Below are 22,380 nucleotides of genomic sequence, written 5' to 3' on the forward strand. Positions count from 1 at the left end.
CAAAATGTCAAAGTAGGCCATCCATCATCGGTGAGGATAAATGCACATCTGCAACCCAGAGGAAATGGGGTATAATATAACTTCATTACCCAGGGCTCAAGAAGCCAATCTTAGAAACCTAAGCTTGCTCTTCCCCCTTTGCAATTCCCGGTTTTAATTTTCATGGGAATCTCTACCAATAGAGAACTCTAGGAATATGGTAATGATAAATTAAAGCTGCTGAGGTCTTTAAAGAGGAAGGAAACAATTAAGACAGATAAGTGCACATTAATGGCAGTGGAATAGGATATGAATTATATAGCAGAATTAATATAAACTCAGTCCATCAACATAGGAAAATGGAAACAGTTACTAGAGAAAGACAAAATACTAGTGGTTAAGTTTGACAGGGCCAATATATTGTTGTGAGATTAATATAAAAAATGATTAAAAATAAAACAAAACTTACTTCTTTCTTTTTTATGAGATGGGGTCTTGCTATGTTGTCCAGGGTGGTCTCAAACTCCTGGCCTCAAGCAATCTTTTCACTTTGGCCTCTCAAAGCACTGGAATTACAGTCACTGCACCTGGCCCAAAGCTACTTTCAAAGTCATAATATTCATTGTAGCTACCATTTCATGAGCCTCATGGTAATAACCACTACTTAGTTTAATATGTACTTGCATTTTATACACATTAATAAACTTGAAAATAACTTGCAAATGTGGGTAGCATTTGTATATTTTATGGATGGGGACTGAGACTCTGAGATGTTTAAATTATGTGATTTTTCTAAACTCTATCAAGTAAGCAAATGGAGGAGCTGGGATTTGAACCCAGGTCTGTCAACCTTAAAGCCACTCTTGTCTCTCTATGTAAACCAGAGTTCATTAACAAACCACAGTTGATTTTTCTGATTTTAGTTTGTATCAAAAACTTACCTGTGGTGTGCAATTTCCTCTGGCATCTCATTTTGATAGTAAAATAATATGGAATCTTTACATATGCTGTTGTTAGCAGAAAAATCTGATAGAATAATCAATATCAAGGAAAGAAGCAAATAATCAAATTGCAAAGAAGCCTCTTCGTTTAAACTCATCAATGCTAAACAAATATAAAATGTGTAACCCTGAGAGATATTCTTTTGCTTCTGCAGGGCTCCTGTTTTCCATAAATAACATTTATATTTAATGAAAAGAGGATTAACTTTGTATTGAAAATTGAGCCTTTCATTCAGTCTGATTAAACAACATGTGGTCTTGCAAGTCCACATTTTACTGAGTATTTCTGTGTGTCTGAAACCACCTCCACTGTGAATCAATTTTCTGGATATGCCTATCTTAGGGAAAGGAGAAATATGTCTTTCTAAGTGTATATACAGATCTGGTACTAAAATAAGGAATAAGATACTTTCAACCATTAGATAATCAACCATTTAAAATGATTAATAATAAGAATTTCATTTAGTTTAATATAACATATGGAGATAATTGTTTAGAAATAACCTTGATGAAATTGAGGCTATCAGAATATCCTCCAGAAAGCGTCTGCCCTCCCAGAGGTCTAGGCTGCTGCTCTTCCTCCTCCCTGCTGTTGCCACAGTAACCTTATACACATCCACATCATTGCACAAACCATGATGCTTCATAATTTTTCTCTTGAAATATCTGTCAACTCATCCAGATGGTAGCAACTTGAGGACAGGGACTGTGGCTTTTCATCTTTGTATCTCTAGCAACTGGAACCCTGCCAGGAACTATTACACTAAGCACAAAACACTTAAGAGTTCACATTTATTTGTATTATATTTTACATTCTTGAAAGAGAAGTAGGTAGATATTATTTTCCATGTTACAGTTCTGGGATAAGAATTCATGTGATCTGATTCCCAGCTAAATAATGTGGTTTTTTTTGTTATTTATTTATTTATTTACTTATTTATTTTTTAATTTTTTATTATTATACTTTAAGTTTTAGGGTACCTCTGCACAATGTGCAGGTTAGTTACATATGTATACATGTGCCATGCTGGTGTGCTGCACCGATTAACTTGCCATTTAGCATTAGGTATATCTCCTAATGCTATCCCTCCCCGCTCCCCCCACCCCACAACAGTCCACAGAGTGTGATGTTCCCCTTCCAGTGTCCATGTGTTCTCATTGTTCAATTCCCACCTATGAGCGAGAACATGCGGTGTTTGGTTTTTTATCCTTGCGATAGTGTGCTGAGAATGATGGTTTCCAGTTTCATCCATGTCTTTACAAAGGACATGAACTCATCATTTTTGATGGCTGCATAGTATTCCATGGTGTATATGTGCCACATTTTCTTAATCCAGTCTAACATTGTTGGACATTTGGGTTGGTTCCAAGTCTTTGCTATTGTGAATAGTGCCACAATAAACATATGTGTGCATGTGTCTTTATAGCAGCATGATTTATAGTCCTTTGGGTATATACCCAGTAATGGGATGGCTGAGTCAAATGGTATTTCTAGTTCTAGATCCCTGAGGAATCGCCACACTGACTTCCACAATGGTTGAACTAGTTTACAGTCCCACCAACAGTGTAAAAGTGTTCCTATTTCTCCACATCCTCTCCAGCACCTGTTGTTTCCTGACTTTTTAATGATTGCCATTCTAACTGGTGTGAGACGGTACCTCATTGTGGTTTTGATTTGCATTTCTCTGATGGCCAGTGATGGTGAGCATTTTTTCATGTGTCTTTTGGCTGCATAAATGTCTTCTTTTGAGAAGTGTCTGTTCATATCCTTCGCTCACTTTTTGATGGGGTTGCTTTTTTCTTGTAAATTTGTTTGAGCTCGTTGTAGATTCTGGATATTAGCCCTTTGTCAGATGAGTAGGTTGAGAAAATTTTCTCCCATTTTGTAGGTTGCCTGTTCACTCTGATGGTAGTTTCTTTTGCTGTGCAGAAGCTCTTTAGTTTAATTGGATCCCATTTGTCAATTTTGGCTTTTGTTGCCATTGCTTTTGGTGTTTTAGACATGAAGTCCTTGCCCAGGCCTATGTCCTGAATGGTAATGCCTAGGTTTTCTTCTAGGGTTTTTATGGTTTTAGGTCTAACGTTGAAGTCTTTAATCCATCTTGAATTAATTTTTGTATAAGGTGTAAGGAAGGGATCCAGTTTCAGCTTTCTACATATGGCTAGCCAGTTTTCCCAGCACCATTTATTAAATAGGGAATCCTTTCCCCATTTCTTGTTTTTCTCAGGTTTGTCAAAGATCAGACAGTTGTAGATATGTGGCGTTATTTCTGAGGGCTCTGTTCTGTTCCATTGATCTATAGCTCTGTTTTGGTACCAGTACCATGCTGTTTTGGTTACTGTAGCCTTGTAGTACAGTTTGAAGTCAGGTAGCGTGATGCCTCCAGCTTTGTTCTTTTGGCTTAGGATTGACTTGGCGATGTGGGCTCTTTTTTGGTTCCATATGAACTTTAAAGTAGTTTTTTCCAATTCTGTGAAGAAAGTCATTGGTAGCTTGATGGGGATGGCACTGAATCTATACAGTACCTTGGGCAGTATGGCCATTTTCACGATATTGATTCTTCCTACCCATGAGCATGGAGTGTTCTTCCATTTGTTTATATCCTCTTTTATTTCATTGAGCAGTGGTTTATAGTTCTCCTTGAAGAGGTCCTTCGCATCCCTTGTAAGTTGGATTCCTAGGTATTTTATTCTCTTTGAAGCAATTGTGAATGGGAGTTCACTCATGATTTGGCTCTCTGTTTGTCTGTTATTGGTGTATAAGAATGCTTGTGATTTTTGTACATTGATTTTGTATCCTGAGACTTTGCTGAAGTTGCTTATCAGCTTAAGGAGATTTTGGGCTGAGACGATAGGGTTTTCTAGATATACAATCATGTCGTCTGCAAACAGGGACAATTTGACTTCCTCTTTTCTTAATTGAATACACTTCATTTCCTTCTCCTGCCTAATTGCCCTGGCCAGAACTTCCAACACTATGTTGAATAGGAGTGGTGAGAGAGGGCATCCCTGTCTTGTGCCAGTTTTCAAAGGGAATGCTTCCAGTTTTTGCCCATTCAGTATGATATTGGCTGTGTATTTGTCATAGATAGCTCTTATTATTTTGAGATACATCCCATCAATACCTAATTTATTGAGAGTTTTTAGCATGAAGAGTTGTTGAATTTTGTCAAAGGCCTTTTCTGCATCTATTGAGATAATCATGTGGTTTTTGTCTTTGGTTCTGTTTATATGCTGGATTACATTTATTGATTTGCATATATTGAACCAGCCTTGCATCCCAGGGATGAAGCCCACTTGATCAGGGTGGATAAGTTTTTTGGTGTGCTGCTGGATTCTGTTTGCCAGTATTTTATTGAGGATTTTTGCATCAATGTTCATCAAGGATATTGGTCTAAAATTCTCTTTTTTGGTTGTGTCTCTACCCGGCTTTGGTATCAGGATGATGCTGGCCTCATAAAATGAGTTAGGGAGGATTCCCTCTTTTTCCATTGATTGGAACAGTTTCAGAAGGAATGGTACCAGTTCCTCCTTGTGCCTCTGGTAGAGTTCAGCTGTGAATCCATCTGGTCCTGGACTCTTTTTGGTTGGTAAGCTATTGATTATTGCCACAATTTCAGATCCTGTTATTGGTCTATTCAGAGATTTAACTTCTTCCTGGTTTAATCTTGGGAGGGTGTATGTGTCGAGGAATTTATCCATTTCTTCTGGATTTTCTAGTTTATTTGCATAGAGGTGTTTGTAGTATTCTCTGATGGTAGTTTGTATTTCTGTGGGATCGGTGGTGATATCCCCTTTATCATTTTTTATTGAGTCTATTTGATTCTTCTCTCTTTTCTTCTTTATTAGTCTTGCTAGAGGTCTATCGATTTTGTTGATCCTTTCAAAAAACCAGCTCCTGGATTCATTAATTTTTGAAGGGTTTTTTGTGTCTCTATTTCCTTCAGTTCTGCTCTGATTTTAGTTATTTCTTGCCTTCTGCTAGCTTTTGAATGTGTTTGCTCTTGCTTTTCTAGTTCTTCTAATTGTGATGTTAGGGTGTCAATTTTGGATCTTTCCTGCTTTCTCTTGTGGGCATTTAGTGCTATAAATTTCCCTCTACACACTGCTTTGAATGTGTCCCAGAGATTCTGGTATGTTGTGTCTTTGTTCTCGTTGGTTTCAAAGAACATCTTTATTTCTGCCTTCATTTCGTTATGTACCCAGTAGTCATTCAGGAGCAGGTTGTTCAGTTTCCATGTAGTTGAGCGGTTTTGAGTGAGTTTCTTAATCCTGAGTTCTAGTTTGATTGCACTGTGGTCTGAGAGACAGTTTGTTATAATTTCTGTTCTTTTACATTTGCTGAGGAGAGCTTTACTTCCAAGTATGTGGTCAATTTTGGAATAGGTGTGGTGTGGTGCTGAAAAAAAATGTATATTCTGTTGGTTTGGGGTGGAGAGTTCTGTAGATGTCTATTAGGTCTGCTTGGTGCAGAGCTGAGTTCAATTCCTGGGTATCCTTGTGAACTTTCTGTCTTGTTGATCTGTCTAATGTTGACAGTGGGGTGTTAAAGTCTCCCACTATTATTGTGTGGGAGTCTAAGTCTCTTTGTAGGTCACTCAGGACTTGCTTTATGAATCTGGGTGCTCCTGTATTGGGTGCATATATATTTAGGATAGTTAGCTCTTCTTGTTGAATTAATCCCTTTACCATTATGTAATGGCCTTCTTTGTCTCTTTTGATCTTTGTTGGTTTAAAGTCTGTTTTATCAGAGACTAGGATGGCAACCCCTGCCTTTTTTTGTTTTCCATTTGCTTGGTAGATCTTCCTCCATCCTTTTATTTTAAGCCTATGTGCGTCTCTGCATGTGAAATGGGTTTCCTGAATACAGCACACTGATGGGTCTTGACTCTTTATCCAATTTGCCAGTCTGTGTCTTTTAGTTGGAGCATTTAGTCCATTTACATTTAAAGTTAATATTGTTATGTGTGAATTTGATCCTGTCATTATGATGTTAGCTGGTTATTTTGCTCGTTAGTTGATGCAGTTTCTTCCTAGTCTTGATGGTCTTTACATTTTGGTATGCTTTTGCAGCAGCTGGTACCGGTTGTGCCTTTTCACGTTTAGCACTTCCTTCAGGAGCTCTTTTAGGGCAGGCCTGGTGGTGACAAAATCTCTCAGCATTTGCTTGTCTGTAAAGTATTTTATTTCTCCTTCACTTATGAAGCTTTACTCCTTTATATTCCTACCAATTGTCATGTTCTCACAAAGCTCACAAAGTCATTTCTAGTTTACTAAACAGAACTGATTATTCTTTTCTTTCTTATTCCACAAACATAAATTATTACTAAAGTAGCAAAATGTCTGCATGGTATTAACAGATTTAATCAAATGGTTACAGCTATTTGCCAAATGAAACCCTTTCCTTTTTAAATTATAGTATATTTCTCACTTTCTCTGGACTATTTTTCATATAAGTATATGTTATACATTATAGGATCTTTATATTTTAAATTCTATTTAGTGCAGATGTTAAGAAGGTGGTTGCCAGGGTCTCCTTTGATATTAACATGATACATTTCCAGAATGCTTCATCGCTTCCCTTAAATGGGTCACCCTGGAACACAGAAGAAGCCCTGTCTGATAGATTGTAACCTGCCGACTTCCCAAATTAACAATGGCTGGAGAAGTGGGAAGATCTGAGAGAACCAAAGAGAATTTGAGAGCCCCTAGTGGAGCTGGAGGCGTAGCTTTGAACCAGGAAGGGTTATGTGCTGCATCCTTATATTCCTCCACCCATAGTCAGACAGATGGGCAATAATAATGGTTCTAAAGTGAATGTGGATGGGATTTCTCAACTGACTTGCTCTTCCTGGGAGTGTAGAATATTGTACCATGCTGTTAAAGAGCTCTATTGAAGCTTTACAATTTCCCACAAAAATGCCACTTACTTTTTTCTTCATTTTTTTAAAAACAATTTTCCAAAGAAAAAGAATACATTTTTGTGATATACTTTCCATCCAAAATCCTATTTCCTTTTTTTTTTTTAAAGTTTCTTACTTTGTTTTCTCTTTGTGTTTTATTATTATTATTTTTTTAAAGTTTTGACCTTGGCTGCTGCCTCTAAGTACAGAACCCTATTCTCTGTGGTCATTCTCCAGGGCCTTCAAATAATGGTTTTGATATTTAGTTCAGAGTTTGTAGTTGTTGTGCACAGGACAGTCAGCATGATAGGACATGCTTGGCTACTATCAGAAGAAGAACTCTTGGTGTAATTTTGGGAGGTGCTTAGAACTACCTGGAAATCCTGAAATGAAGAAGTGAATCATGGAAGAAGATAAATTTCCTGGCTTGGCCTCCTAGGTGCTTGCCTGGGTAAGTTTCCATCCCAAGTTCATGTAGATCTAGTTACTACTTATGAGTCTTGGGTCAAGGACATAGCTTCTACCTTTCTCTAGCTCAGGCTTGCAGCAGCAGACCTAGCTAGGGAGAGATGATGGCCCCTTCTGTCACACTATGGGGAGTGAGCTATGGGACTCAGGATGGGAACATGAGCCAAACAGTGGTGTAGTTCAGCTTATGTTTTATACATATTTAGGCATATGGTATGTGGGCTTGTATTTTTATTTTTTCCCCAACCTTGCAAATGTTAGGGGCAAACCTACTTTCTGTATTATTAAAACCTACTTTTCACATTTACTTCTTCCTTTCTCTATCCACAACCCTCATGTTTCATGAAAGTTATTTCAACAGTCAATTACATCCCTCTTCCAAACCATTTTATGCACAGATAGTAACACACTCTTTTAAGTCCTTTTCTAACATTGGCATCATCCCCAACACAGGACACTTTACAAGGGCCTATAGTGGTTCCAATTGCTTACCTATAGTATGGAATAAAAACTCAGTCTGATTTTAAATATCCTCCACTACTATTACTATATCTGCCCCTTAAGCTCCCTTTCTCTCTGTGCTTCATCGCTCCTCTACACAGAAAATGTTCTTTGATTAGTTAAATTCTGGCCAAATTCTTACTCTAAAACTTATTTTCTGTTGCTTCAAGGAGCTTCACATCCTATTTCCTCCAACTAGACCCCTCATTGTGAAGCCCCAAACAAACTTGGAAACCTGTTGAACATCTTCCTCCATCTCAAAACCAAGAATAACATTAAAAGTGGGAAAAGACTAGAATATTTCCTAAGGACAGCGAAAAAAGACACATGGATATATGTCAGAATTTCTGTGTTTTACTTTGCTGAGTCAAGGAGTATTGTTTGTGCAGTTATTTTTGTTGTTGTTGTTAAAATACACATAACACATAATTTACTATTTTAATCATTAATGTACAGTTTTGTGGCATGAAATATTTTCACATTCTTGTGCAACCATCATCATCATTCATCTCTGGAACTTTTTTATCTTCCCTAACTGAAACTTTGTGCTCATTACAAATGAATCTTCTTTTTCATCTGCCCCCAGCCCCTGGCAGTCACCATTATACTTTATGAATTTTGTTACTCTAGGACACTCATATAAGTTGCATATCATGCAACATTTGTCCTTTTGTCACTGTCTTATTTCACTTAGCATAATGTCTTTAAGTTTCATCCATGTTGTAGTATGTGTCAAAATTTCTTTCGTTTTTGTGGCTGAATAAAATTCCACTGTATGTATATACCACATTTTGGTTTTCCACTGATCCATCGATGCATACTTGGGTGGCTTCCACCTTTGGCTATTGTGAACCATGCTGCTATAAATAGGATGTACAAATATCTGTTCAAGCTTCCGCTTTAACTTCTTTTGGATATATACCCAGAATGGAATTGCTGGATCACATGGCAATTTTATGTTTAGTTTTTTTGAGTAATCACCACACTGTTTTCCACAGTGTCTGTATCATTTCACTAGTATAGCAAAAACACTCCAATTTTTTCATGTCCTTTCCAAACATGTTATTTTATTTTTTTGAATAGTAATCATTCTGATGGGTGTGAAGTGGTATTTCATTGTGGTTTTGACTTGCATGTCCCTAATGACTAATGATCTTGAGCATCTTTTCCTATGTTTATTGACCATTTTTATATCCTCTTTGGAGAAATGTTTATTTAAGTCCTTTGCTCATTTTTTAATTAGGATTTTTTTGTTGTTGAATTGTAAGAGTAATTTATACATTCTGAATAAAAATCCCTTATCAAATATATGATTTACAAATATTTCCACCCATTCTGTGGGTTGCTTTTTCACTTTGTTGATAGTGTCCTTTGATGCACTAAAGTTGTTAATTTTTATGAAGTTCAACTTACCCATTTTTGCTTTTGTTGACTGTGCTTTTGATGTTATATCCAAGAAATTATTGCCAGATTTAATGTCATGAAGTTTTCTTCCTTTGTTTTTTTCTAAACGTTTCATAGTTTTAGCTCTTACATTTAGGTCTTTAATGCATTTTGAATTAGTTTTTGTATATGGTGTAAGGTAAGGGTCCAACTTCCTTTTTTGGTTTGTTTTTCTTGCATGTGACTATCCAGTTTTTCCAGCCTCATTTGTTGAAAAGACTGTCTTTTCCTCACTCAATGGTCTTGGCAACATTGTTGAAAATTATTTGACCATATATGTGAGGGTTTATTTTGGGACTGTCTATTCTATTTCTTTGGTTCGTATGTCTATCTTTATGTCAGTATCACACAGTTTTGACTACTGTGACTTTGTAGTAAGTTTTGAAATTAAAAAAAAAAAAGAACAACAACATAAAAACCCCAGTGAGGCCACTAACTTTATTCTTCTTTTTCAATGTTATTTTGGCTATTTCCAGGTCCCTACAAATTCTATATGAATTTTAGCATGGATTTTTCTATTTCCGAAAATATCATCATTGGGATTTTGACTTCCAATCCATGAACATAGGATGTCTTCCCATTTATTTGTGTCTTCTTTAATTTCTTTCAGCACTGTTTTGTAGTTTTTAGTGTAGAAGGCTTTTGGATTTTTGGTTAAGTTTATTCTTAACCATTTTATTATTTTTACGCTATTGTAAATGGAATTGTTTTCTTAATTTCCTGTTGGACCATTCATTGTTAGTGTATAGAAGCACAGCTGATGTTTGTGTGTTGCTTTTGTATCCTTCAACTTTGCTGAATTTTAACTTAATTTTAAAAACTATTTTTTTCTGATGATACAATGAGTAAAATGAAAAAAATAGAAAATCACAACTAATTAGATAAAAATTACTCACAATTCCACCACTATTAGCCAGCTATATTTGTGTTGTCTTATTCTCTCTTTTTTCCTCCTTCTCATAATTAGCCTCATGCTATTAATATTTTTAATCCTATTTTGCTACTTAAGAGTATATAATGAACTTCAATTATTTTCATAAAGACATATGTTCATAAAAGTTTCAGCAGATACATGTATATAGTTGAGTTTGGTCACTGCCTGTTTCCATGTCTCCTCGGCTCAAACTCTTTGAAACCCCAGCTTTGAACCTATCAATATGTAAAGGCATCATTTACAAATTGTAAGGTTTTTAAATAGCATTTTAAATCTCCTTGGTTGCTAAACTCAAGAAGCAAACATCATCTGAAGACAACTTTGGGATGTGGATGTATAGTGATATTGCAATTTTACTAAATATTGCTTGAGAATGAGAGCAGTTCATTCCTTTGCATGGACTTCTCTTCATCCAGGAAAGGCATTAAGGGTCACAATTTCTGATCTTAAAAGGACCAATCAAACAAATAATAAAAGAAATTGTGTGTATTTGAGTGGAGTGGTATTCATTTAACCCAAGTACATAGGTTACTCTGTTATCTGAAGTAGATATATTTTATTCTTTAAGTTTGGACTATTGGTTAAAGCCTGAAGCTTTGCAATCTGGTTTATTGGATGAAGTGACATAGCCAAAAACAATGGGCTAAGCTCCAATTCCCTTGCAGTCTTGTGAGGGGGAATATTTAGAGGTGGCCACAGTATACCTAAAGGGAAAACCGTCCTCAGAATGGTCCTCTACATGATGCTCATAAGGATATTCTGCAATCATTCTCTCATCCCATCAATAAATATTTATTGAACTCTTAATATGTGCCAGGCCCAGTTGCAGGCATGGGACGCAGATCAGTGAGTAAACTAAAAGTTCCCTCTGAGTCTAAATTCTAGTTATGCAACAGTGTCATCCATGACTAATTAATTTAACCATTCTGTTTCACATCTGAAAAAGAAGGAGTTAGATTAAATTATTTTTATGTTTTTTTTTTTTCAGTTCTAAGAGAAATGATTTTGCAATGCTATGGTTCTATGTGGCGTACACCCTGTCTATACAAATCCAATACTGGAGTTAATGATGCTGTCTCCTTCCAACCTGCCAAATCTCTGACCTCTTAGATTTCCCCCACCCATTATCTCTTGGCCCACCCTTCCCCCATCTGTTCCCTGTTCCCAGCAGCATTGGAGTATCTATAATTACACATGGATGTCACCAATATGTTATAACAGCTTTGCTTCCCTGATATTCTGGTAGCACCAAATGAGTAAAAGCAGCCAGGACAAAAACACAATTCCTAGACAAGGTGATATCCTTAGCTGTATACAATGTTTAGTTTTACTGGGCTCTGATTTGTTACTCATTAACAGTCCTAATTAGCAAAAGAAAGGCAAGATTCATTTAACTAAAATTAGCTTGTGGTTTCAAGAATATCCTTCAAAGCAAATGAAAAAAAAGAATATATTAAATACTGGTTAATCTTATTTTTCTTTGAATACATGATTTTAGCTCATTGCTGTAATTAGAGTTTGAGGCGCTTACATATGGGAGGAATAAAAATCCTTTAGCATCTCTATTTATCTACAAAATACACCAGATTGTACCACTTGGCATTTCATTTTTCACATCTTTGCTGACTCTTCCATCACAATTTCACTAGCCTAAAAACAAAATAAAAAAATCCCTATTTATTCCAATACAGTACTTAATTTCCTATAATTCTTAAAGAAAGATGCATAGTACTCCAAGGTTCAAAAAATAAGAGCAACAGTTAAAAAAAAAAAAAAAAGAGATACTCTTCATTGAGGTTAGTCTTTCTCTAAGACAGTCTCACCTTTTCACCCAAAGTAGCAGTAATATAGGAAGGATGATAACTAAAGTTGGAACTTGCTTTGAAAAATCAATCTGTTTTTAGCACTGCAAATAGTTTAAACACACACACACACACACAAACACACACATGCACACACACACATGATGTTTTCATGTATTTCCTTCAATCTTACAAAGAGTCCAATAATGTTGGAGCTTGAAGAGTTCTGTGAATACTAGTCGTTTATGGGTACTAATATATGTTTTTTGACTAAGTAAGTTCTAGAGGCTCTGTCTTCAATAAAATAGAAATGTTTCTTTACTGTAGGACACCTCAGGGTCTTTAATATATGAATATACATTGTGATTCTCGTAGAAGGAAGTATTGTGAACACTTCCCAAATGTTTTTGACCATCATGGACTTTATTTGAAGAGTACATCCTGAGAAACAGTAAACTAGTATAAAAATCTCATTTTGTAGATGAGGAGAATCTGATTATGGTAACTGTGACCTGTTCTGAGCTCACAAAGAATTATTAGCACAACCAGAGTGAGAATCTATTTCTCTTGACTCTTAGCCAATGTTTCCTTCTAAAATAAGATAGATAATGACTTTAAAATCCTAATGACTTGTCCTCTATCCTCTCAATATATTTATAGCACAATATCAGTTGTCTTAGGTACCAGTCAAAATGCAAGAGAGAGCCAATGTAGTAACTACCCTACTTTTATAATATTCTGGACCAGTAGGGTTTGTGAGGCTCCTGTTTCACATATTCAAAGCCTTTCTATCCATTTTTTTCAATGGTTTTTCAATGTTTTTCAGAAACAAATTTATACGCCAACATAAGTAATTTTTAAATTTTCCTTTCCCCTTTGGTATTGATTAACCTTGTTTAGATGTAGTTTTCCTACCTATAAAAGGGAGGTAGAAATAGTAACCATGAGTTTTTATGCAGTGCAGTCATTTCTGGTTAAACTAATATACTTAGTTCTAAAAGTGGCTTATTGAATTGAAAATATAGACCCATACTGCAACAGAATCAATATATCAATCCACACAATCAAATTACTGTGATAGAATTCATGACATTAACACATTTGTTCTTGTATTTATTTGGAGAATGAACGGAAATAGTCTCTTTACTGAACCACTGATCACATAGGTCTCAAAAAACTCTTACACTAAGTATCAAACAATGGCCAGCATCTCCTAATGTGTTAAGAAAAAACTCTGATCCTAGGGACAGAAAGACAGCAAGACATTCCAAAGATGCAGACCACAGATTTAGGATAAAAAACAGGGCTGCAGAAGCTGGTGTATTCCTGCCTCCCATTGTTTGGGCATGCAGATGTAGCTAGAATGTAGCTTCCCTTACAAATGCTAAGTTAAATGAGGGAAGAAATTATTTTATTTATCCATTTTGTGGTATTTTGCTTAAATATCCTTATGTTTCTTAAAAAAGAGACATCTTTCTTTTAATGACCCACTAGCTTAAAAAATCTACGGCACTAGGGAATTAAGGATAAAGAGACAAGCTCCTAAACCAGATTGTTTTTCTGCATGCTAATGAATTTCATAATTTAAATGGAGGAATTATTAGATACATTCTCTCCTTATAATAGTACAAACCTCAGAGGAAAATGAGCGGCTTATGCATATATTCTCTTTATAATTCAAGATTTTCTAATGGATTTTAAAAATATGCTCCAAATCAGAATGGCCCTCCCTCAGTTGTCCACTTACAATGGGTGCATACGATAAAGTCTTTATTCTAAGTGTTTCCACTGGAGTTAAGTAGCAATGTTTTATGTTGGTTTTTAATTTTTAATTATGATTACTATGTTTTTCATTTGAATACTCTTATTTACTGGACTTCATTCTGCCTTTTAAAAGGAGAGTAAATTAAATTTTAGTGGAATGGTTTAATATCCATTTAGCTTGAAAAAAAGACCTGGTGGAGAGAATCATTGATTAAAAATTTATGAAATTTTATTATATGAAAGAGGCAGCACACTTATTCACAATAGTTTCAGAAGAGAGAATGTGGACTTATATGTGGAAGTTAAAAGGAAAAACATATTTTCCTCACTTGAAGTATGAACTTGCTTAAAATAAGCGAAGGTAGTTGGCCATTTCCAAGTTTATCCATTAAGATATATGACTTGTTTTAGTGTTTGATGATGCCCATTAGTTGAAAGCAGGTGTACATAATAAAAGTTTATGAAGAAATATGGGAGAAAAATTAACATTGAGAAAATTGTGCTTATTTATTTATTTTTGTCTTCCCATGGAAAAATAAGAAGCTATCATCACAATTTGATTTTAGTAGTAAAACACCTAGACTTAACACAATGTGACAAATGAGCCCAATCACACATTTGAAAGTTGATAAAAATGAAGTAAGAAGTTAGAGTTCAGATAAACACAGAGCAGCCTGGTGTAATAAAATACTGAGCCAAAAGCCATGGAGAATGTGACTACCAGAACATTCTAAGAGGGGCGGAGTCATAAGATGTATTGATTCATTGTTGCTATTTAAAGATGGCTTCTTTGGGAATTTTTGGGGTCTTCTATATATACTGAGCTGATCTCTGGCTGGTGCGACTGTAAGAGCATAATGTTTGGAAAAAGCCTAAGGTTTGTCATGAAAAACCTGATTTTACCACTTTATTATGTGTGACGTTAAAGAAAAAGTCATGGCACTTCTCTGGTCCTCAGTTTTCTCCTCTGTAAAATGAGGTTAACCAACACCTGCCTCACAAGTGTCCTGTAAGTACTAAAGGAAATAAGGTACCTGACAAGAATTTTGTAAACTGAATGCTATACAAATTTAAAGGACTATTACTTAAATATGAGTGGGGATTATTAGAATGACATTAACTCATTCCCTTCTCTTTGAATTGTCTCAGATTATTTCTCAATTTCCTTCAGAAATTACCTTTTACATAGTAGTATTCCACAGGATTCTGTAAATGTTCTATAATGGTCATTTATACCTATGAACAAAAAAATCCTCAATGTCATCGATTCTCAAAGCATCCACCATCACACATAAGGTAATAATTCTCAAACCTATATTTGAGCTCAAATCTCTCTCTACAACACTAGACAAGTATTTTCAAATCCTTAACTAGAATCTCTACTTGAATCTCTACTACTTGAAATGGTGCAACAAAATAACTAGCTAAATCATGAATTAACTAAAAGCCTGTTTCAGTATTTATTCCCCATTTTAGTTTTGGCCCCACCATCCAATTCACTGGGAAGTCTTCCCCAAAATCTGACTGGGCAACAAGTCCTACTGACTTTGTAAGCAAAACTGAGACCACTGCCATATGATGGCTCCTGTGGAATATGGAGAGCTTTTCTGGATTCTCCACTTGAGCATCAGGGCTTGGAGCTATAGTTGCTCCACAATTAAGCAATGTTATAGCTCTCCAGTCTGCACAGTTACAAGAGAATAGCCTTTACTACAATTGCCTTAAAAAATGTTCCTCACTTGTAGTCAATTAATATGGAGGCTCCATATGATTTTGGGTTTCTTATGACATAGGAGAATCAGAGAGAAAGAGGTAAGAATCCTTCAGAGCTTCCTGAACATGCTGAAGACCCATAAAGGGAAGATGGTAGAGCATCTTCAGGGCTCTTAATTCCATCAGTTCCTTACTGCTTGGAGTTCCTTAACATGCTGTGCTGTTTTTAGGTATAATTTGTCTGCCTACGATCTCCATTCTTTCCTGGCTGCTTGGCACAATAAAACCCATATTTCGAGACATCATACATGTCACATCTGTATCAAAGGTTTTACTAGTCTTTCCAGATTACATTAGTAGCTTCTCTGCTACCACAGCACTTTGAATATTCACACAGTAAAAGCACTTCACCCACATTATCATCATTTTGTTGTTGTTGCTGTTGTTTATAAAGTCTGTGTCCCTTCTGGATATCAGCTCCTTAAGAGCAGAGACTATGCTTGGTGCATCTTCGTCTGTCTACCATCAAAGCCAGCATCTGCCCCAGAGTAGAGGATAAGTATTTATGGATGACAGAAAGCAAGAAGGTGTTATAAATAGCAGAATCTGTTAAGTGGCAGTAAAGCCCAACTTCAATAATTGAGACTAATTGGAAAAGAATAGATAAAGGCCAGGCTCAATGCTTTAAAAGCATTTTCATGAGATGTCTCTTACAAAAGAGGTAAACAGTAAATATTTCAGATTTATTTCAGTTGTGGCTAAGAAAAAGACTTACGGAACCTTCAGAATAACTGATTTTTCCAGAAATTTAAAAAGTGCTCTACTGCTTTTATACTTTTGAATTTCCCCAAGTGTTCTTGGTTACCTGACATCACATCTTTTCGCACTAACCAGGTGGAAGCTGTGCTTCAAGAACATGATGTCAGCTTCACCTTGTTCTAATTACGGCAAATATAAAGGCAGTGACATTCAAAGAATAAGGGTTTACGCATAGAAGCTGGACTCCTGAGAGTGACGTAGGGGGCCTGCCTCACTCCTGGCACCTAGTCATAGTGGCTCTGGTCCTGGCCCTTTGCAGGTCCTGGAATTAGGCAGGGAGAGTGTGATTCTGAGCAGGGGCAGCCATGAAGTGAAGATGGCACCAAAAAGTTTTGTCGAAGTGAAACTTCTGTGCTAATATTCCAAGGCTTCTTTCTTGGAGGTAAACAATGGAGGTAGAAAAAGGAAAAAATACTGTTCACTATTATGGCAGTCAACTACCTATAATGGAGCCTGAGTAGGCACTGCAAGGGGTAAGAAATGTGTAATGACCATTGAGAAAAAATGACCGATAATTACCTTTAGGAATATTTTGTTAAAGGGTAAATACTGAAGATGTTGATGGGAGTTTTCCAGGCCACTTTCTTCAAGTTCTTACTGTTAAAATAGAATTTCCATTGTCTTATGGCTAAAATCAGTAACTTGATATATGGCTGATAGCATATCTTAAAAATAAATGAGTAGATTACTAAAGATTCATTTGTCTTTCAGATTTACAAATTATTACATTAAATCACATTATTTCTTCGAAAGTGTTTACCTCAAAGAAACAATAAATAATGTTGAGTTTATATTCCATAAAATCTACGCAGCTGACAAATACAGTGCTCGCTTTTTCAATTATTTTAATTGTGGAAAGCTTAGAAGGAATCAAAATACTTAAAAATCAAAGTTTTCAATGGTGTAAGTAAGAAAACATTTTGGACATTATCTATATTTAACAGCTTTTGAGTTTAACCCCCTGTCTGTATAAAAAGATGTTCAGAACAAACATTTACTTCTAATTTCTCCTCTCGCCCCTCATCTGAGTAGATTTTATTTATGCATTAGACGACCTTTTTGGCCATTAGAACCATCTTGCTTCAGCAGTTAATTAACATAAGTACCATAATTTAATACAGTTAATGCTACTTGATGCCCTTTAATGTACCTTCCATTAGTGATATTATTGTAGTATTACCCTCTAAATTAAAATGAGATCAAGACTAAGAGAGCCGCTCTTTAATTAAGGTACTGGCACACTGCACTCGTCTGTTATTCACTGGAGAAAATCACCCTGATTTACTGAAGCGGGACATCCATAAGTCAGAATTAGTCCATGTAGATTATTAGGTTTATTGAACAATGTAAGTACTACGGAGCTGCTGAAATTGCCAACAGCCATGTTCCCTCTTTTTCCTTCATTATCTTAATAAATACACAATGAGAGGGAGTAAATGGAAGCAAAATAAGCGTGTGGCAAAAGGAGAATAAATTTTTTATGATGAGATTACACTTTTTTCTTACTAGTAAAATAGGTATCAGATGTATCACATTCCAAAAAGAACATAAATGCTACATTAGTCTAATGTCAATCAAAACACTATTTTTCCATCAAACAACACTAGCCAGTATAAAACAAACATATGCACAAAGAAATGGAGAATTGGATCTCACAAGCTCAGTCATCTTAAGCAAAGCTCAACTGTTTTTGTCTCACAGTTTAAGATTTCAAGGTAAAAAAATTCTGAATTCTCTGTCCACTATACCATGGATGTTTACATCTGGTCTCCATTCTACTTTCCCAAAATAACTTATGTCAATTTCCACATTATGGTGGGGTTGGAGATAGAAGTAGCAAGCAGAAAAATATCATTGTCATGATCAGATATAGACATATAAAGGCATGTTAAATGTTGCAATCATTTCATGGGATGGTGGGGGCGGGTGCAAGGAACAAGAACTTCAGTTGTATTTTGAAAAGTGTACATTTATGAGAGCCTTGAAAGGGAAACTTTAGAACTTTCTTTTAGAGATCATCAATTAATATTTAATCCTTCTATAGATGATTTGTTATATAACAGAAAGACAATCTAGACCATTAATCTTACTGAAACTTTCAAGGGTAAAATAATTAGATCAGCTTCTATGCTGAAAGGCCCCTGAACCAGACTATAGCTCAACATTTCCCTTCACTGGCTCCATCATCAGCAGATCTTCATTATATAACTTAAAAGCTGGAGACACGCCCGAGCCATCAGACCTTGCTTCTTTAGTCCCTCCCCTAAGACTAAAAATACTCCAGCCATCTGGTGCCTAGTGCAGTACATGCCAGCATCAGTTCTACCCTGAGGATTTGGACAAAGTCTGGAGGTGACAGAAGAAGACCTTATGGAAGGGGCTCACCTCTACTGCACCTTTCTCGTTTGCCCAGCTGCTTCTCTTCAGCTTACAGTTGACTGGTGAACAGGAAAAGACAGTGGAGCTGAGTCCAGAGAAGGAGGGAGGAGCCCTCCAAACTCCTCAGAACCACTGAAATGCAATTGGAGGAAATGACTAGTCTGAGAGATGGAAGAAATGTGATAGATCTGAAGGGACCTACATTTCCAACACACCACCTTTAGGAGATGGCATGCTTGACAGCAGTGGAGAATGCAGAAAAATGCCTTTAGCTTTCAAGTTTATTTTACACTTTCTTTTAAATTATTAGAGGAAACAAAATGAATACTAATAACAAAAATAAGCATCAGCAATAGGTTTTTCTCAACCAAAATGCTTCAGAAGATTGCCTTATTTACAAGTGGCAAATAAAGGTATTTGGGGAAGTGGAGCAATAGGAATTTGGGCTCAGATTAAGTAAGTATTTCTTAAACTGCAAGGAAACTGGCCTAGATGAATCTACCGAGCAATGTAGATTACACTAGGATTAAAATTCAAATCTTAGTTTGTTAATTTTTTACCATTATTCATGTAGATGAATTGAATATTTGCTACTTCATTGTGGCAAGCTATCGTTAATAATAACAACATCAACTATTTTCATATATCATATGTCCCCAAGAATAAGATCCTGGAAACTAATAGTCTTTTGCTAAAATGTTCATAAGTATAATGGCTGTGTATTATTATAAATAGCAAACTCATGTTTAAGACAACAGCTCCATATTGCCCTTTCATGTACCCTGCTAATAATACATGAATTATCCTCTACAGCTTAGAACTCACAATTTCAATATCGTTCTGATTTAAAGATATACTCGTTATATACCACTAAGACCTTGGTCAAAAGTTTTAGGAAAAGCTTCGCAGATAAACGCTCTTGATTCTTCCATGAGGAACATGAAGCTAGAAAAAGCTGAGAGTAGATGGCCACCAGTTTCTACGACTTTTCCACAGCTAAGACTCTAAAACCTTTGACACCACACTACGGTGAAGCCCACCACTCCATTCTGTGTTCCCACTATGGTCTTTACCTTAACAGCAGTGACCTTTCTCCCAGCACACATAGGTAAGGCAAATCTCTGACAGACCAGAAAGTCTCAACACTTCTCCAGTTTCTGAGAACTGGGCTGCCTAAAGGATGTTGGCAGCCAATAAATTGAATCAATCCTGCCTTATCTGTTTGAATTTTATCATTAAATAATTAAACCTACATGATATATACTATTTATATTCTTATCCTCATATATTTCGATTTAAAGATATCTTGGCCTTTTTACTGGGGTGTTATTTCTTTGCTTGCCTTTCCCTTTGCTACTCTGCTCTTACCTTTAGTTTTCCCACTCATTATCTCATGCTTCCACTCCCATCAGGTGGTCGTTTTGATAATACGCCACACTTAAAAAGCTGGTTGAAAATCCCTGTGTGGTGGTTCTGGTTCTCATTATTGAAGTTTTTCATTTAAACATCTTCAAAATTCTTGGAAATTTGCTCAGTTCTGTCTCTAGTATATTATGAAAACCAAAGCTATCCCTGACTGTGTTTAATTAATGTGTTTAAACTCTGTCCATTTGTGATTAATCTACAAGATGAAGGGAGCCCAACTCAGGTCTATATTTTAAATCCTAGTATATATTTTTGACATAGTAATATCCAAAAACATGAAAAGTAGACTTGTCCCAATTTAACAAATGTTTCCTACAAGCTATTGATTCTGATTTAATAAATTTACAGAAATATAACTCTAGTTTCCAGATTTTTTTGTGCAATATTACACAAAACATAAATTGACTGCTGTACCATGTTGAATCCCTGCTTTGCATTTGTAAACAATGGTATGTTGTATTTCTAGTTTTTCAGTTCCTTATAGGGCAAATGGTTTTGCTTCCCCTGGCTTCACTGCCTTAAAGACCTAAAGGACCTCCTGACCCAGGGAGTTACTTTTTAAAATTCACTTTTATTTAAATTCTGAAGAATCATGCTAGGTTCAGTGACAGCAAGTTTGGGATTACAAACTGATGAGGATGAGGGGTCTCAGAATGCCTTCAGAACCTAGTTCTACACTGGAGTTCCTGAAGAAAACGTTGCAGTAGAAATTGACAAATGTTACTTTACAGCTGTGAGACACTCTGGCATTTTCTTTGGACACACCCGTTCCCATTGAAGGCAGACAGATTTTCTCTTACCTTCCTCGCACCTTTATGTCTGAGATCGCGTAAAAGTAACGTGCCAAGTGTAGCTCATCTACAAATATTTCCCCAACGGCTGGTCTTAACAGCCTTATCCTCAGGTCTGTGACAGTAAAGAAATCTCTGAGTTTCTTGGTTGTATCCAGCTGTCCGTAGAGGGAAGCCATATTGCGTAGGCGAGGTCCAGCAAAAAACGCGAACCTGTCTTTGATTTCAAAGTGGATTATTTTGCTATTTGTTGTATACCCTGTTGAGTACTCTTCTGTGCAAATGATTTCTAAGACCGTATGCTGTGATAAATCCTTCACGGATTTAGGATCCATGTGAAAAGCATCTAAGCAGTCTGTGGCATAATACTGATAGGGCTGCCATGTTCGTCCATAATCGAGAGACTTCTCCAGGATCATTTGGTCTGGACGCCCCGATTCAAAGGTAATAACTATGTTGTCTGTTAGCTCAATAGTTTTGCTCCAAGACAGAGTGATGTTAACCTGGAGAGGCTTGGGATACTCCTTCCAAGTGGCAGACTGCCAAAATGTGGAGGGATGTCTTCCTTCAAAATCAAACATCAGCTCAGGGGGGTGTGCCAGCTCAGGGGTACTCGCATCGCACTCATTATTGCACATGTAGGGATTGCCCTATGGAAGAAGAACAAAAGAGGGTGCATCAAAACACTGGTTTGCCACAAGTCTTGCCATATTGCTGTTGCTCAGTAAGAGGCTAGAAAAGGAAAAAAAAATCTGTTTTCAGTAATCATTTTTATTTGCCCTAACTGGATTCTCCTCTTTAATAGTTTTTAAAAAAAAAAAAAAAAAAAAAGCAATATGGTAATTTTCTTGTCTTGTTTCCTTCCATGTGCTTTAAGAAATGAAAACAGTTTATTTATCCCATATGTGTTAGACCCATAATGTGGTCACAGAAGCACGAAGACTCTGAGCAACTGTCTAACAGCTCAATACCTCTGCTTCCTCTTAGAAAGATGCTATAGAAAAGCAAGGGAAATTCCTCCCTGTCTGAAGGACATTCTTTAAGAGTACACTTCTTTAAAAAGTCATTTTTCAAGCAAAGCTTTAGAATGAGCCATGAACCATAGATACCTGTGTTCTGTAGGGGAGACAATACCCCTATACAACATTCAGCCTTTTTTTTTTTGGCTTTCCCTGAAATCTGTCATACTTAACTGGGTCCTTGCTTCATAATGTCTGGTTTTAAAACGTTTGCTTTGTTCACCACAAATTATTAAAATGTGGTACCCTAAAGGCTCTGGGGCTTGGTCCAAATACCTGCCAGCCTATTAGGTAAAGATAAAAGGATTGTTCAGGAAAGTCTTGGGGCTGGGAGTGTGCTCCAAGTTATCAGGACAAGAAAACCTACTACTCAATTAGGAGGCTGTTGCACATCAAAACCACAGCCACTTGATGTGTTTGTTACTCTGTGCCTGCCCAT

The 22,380-nt window shown here is 36.3% G+C and overlaps 1 protein-coding gene across 14 annotated transcripts in view; it reads right to left on the reverse strand.

Annotated features, from left to right (window-relative positions):
- Window positions 1-22,380, reverse strand: part of NTNG1 (netrin G1) — a 365,560-nt gene that overhangs the window by 140,270 nt on the left and 202,910 nt on the right. For all 14 annotated transcript variants that reach the window (XM_063652406.1, XM_063652350.1, XM_054442081.2 and 11 more), the window contains exon 3: window positions 20,932-21,572. In XM_063652406.1, the coding sequence (XP_063508476.1) occupies window positions 20,932-21,572 (641 nt within the window). The remainder of the gene's footprint in view (window positions 1-20,931; window positions 21,573-22,380) is intronic.

This window comes from Pongo pygmaeus, chromosome 1 (assembly GCF_028885625.2).
Source record: "Pongo pygmaeus isolate AG05252 chromosome 1, NHGRI_mPonPyg2-v2.0_pri, whole genome shotgun sequence".
Lineage (NCBI taxonomy): Eukaryota > Metazoa > Chordata > Mammalia > Primates > Hominidae > Pongo > Pongo pygmaeus.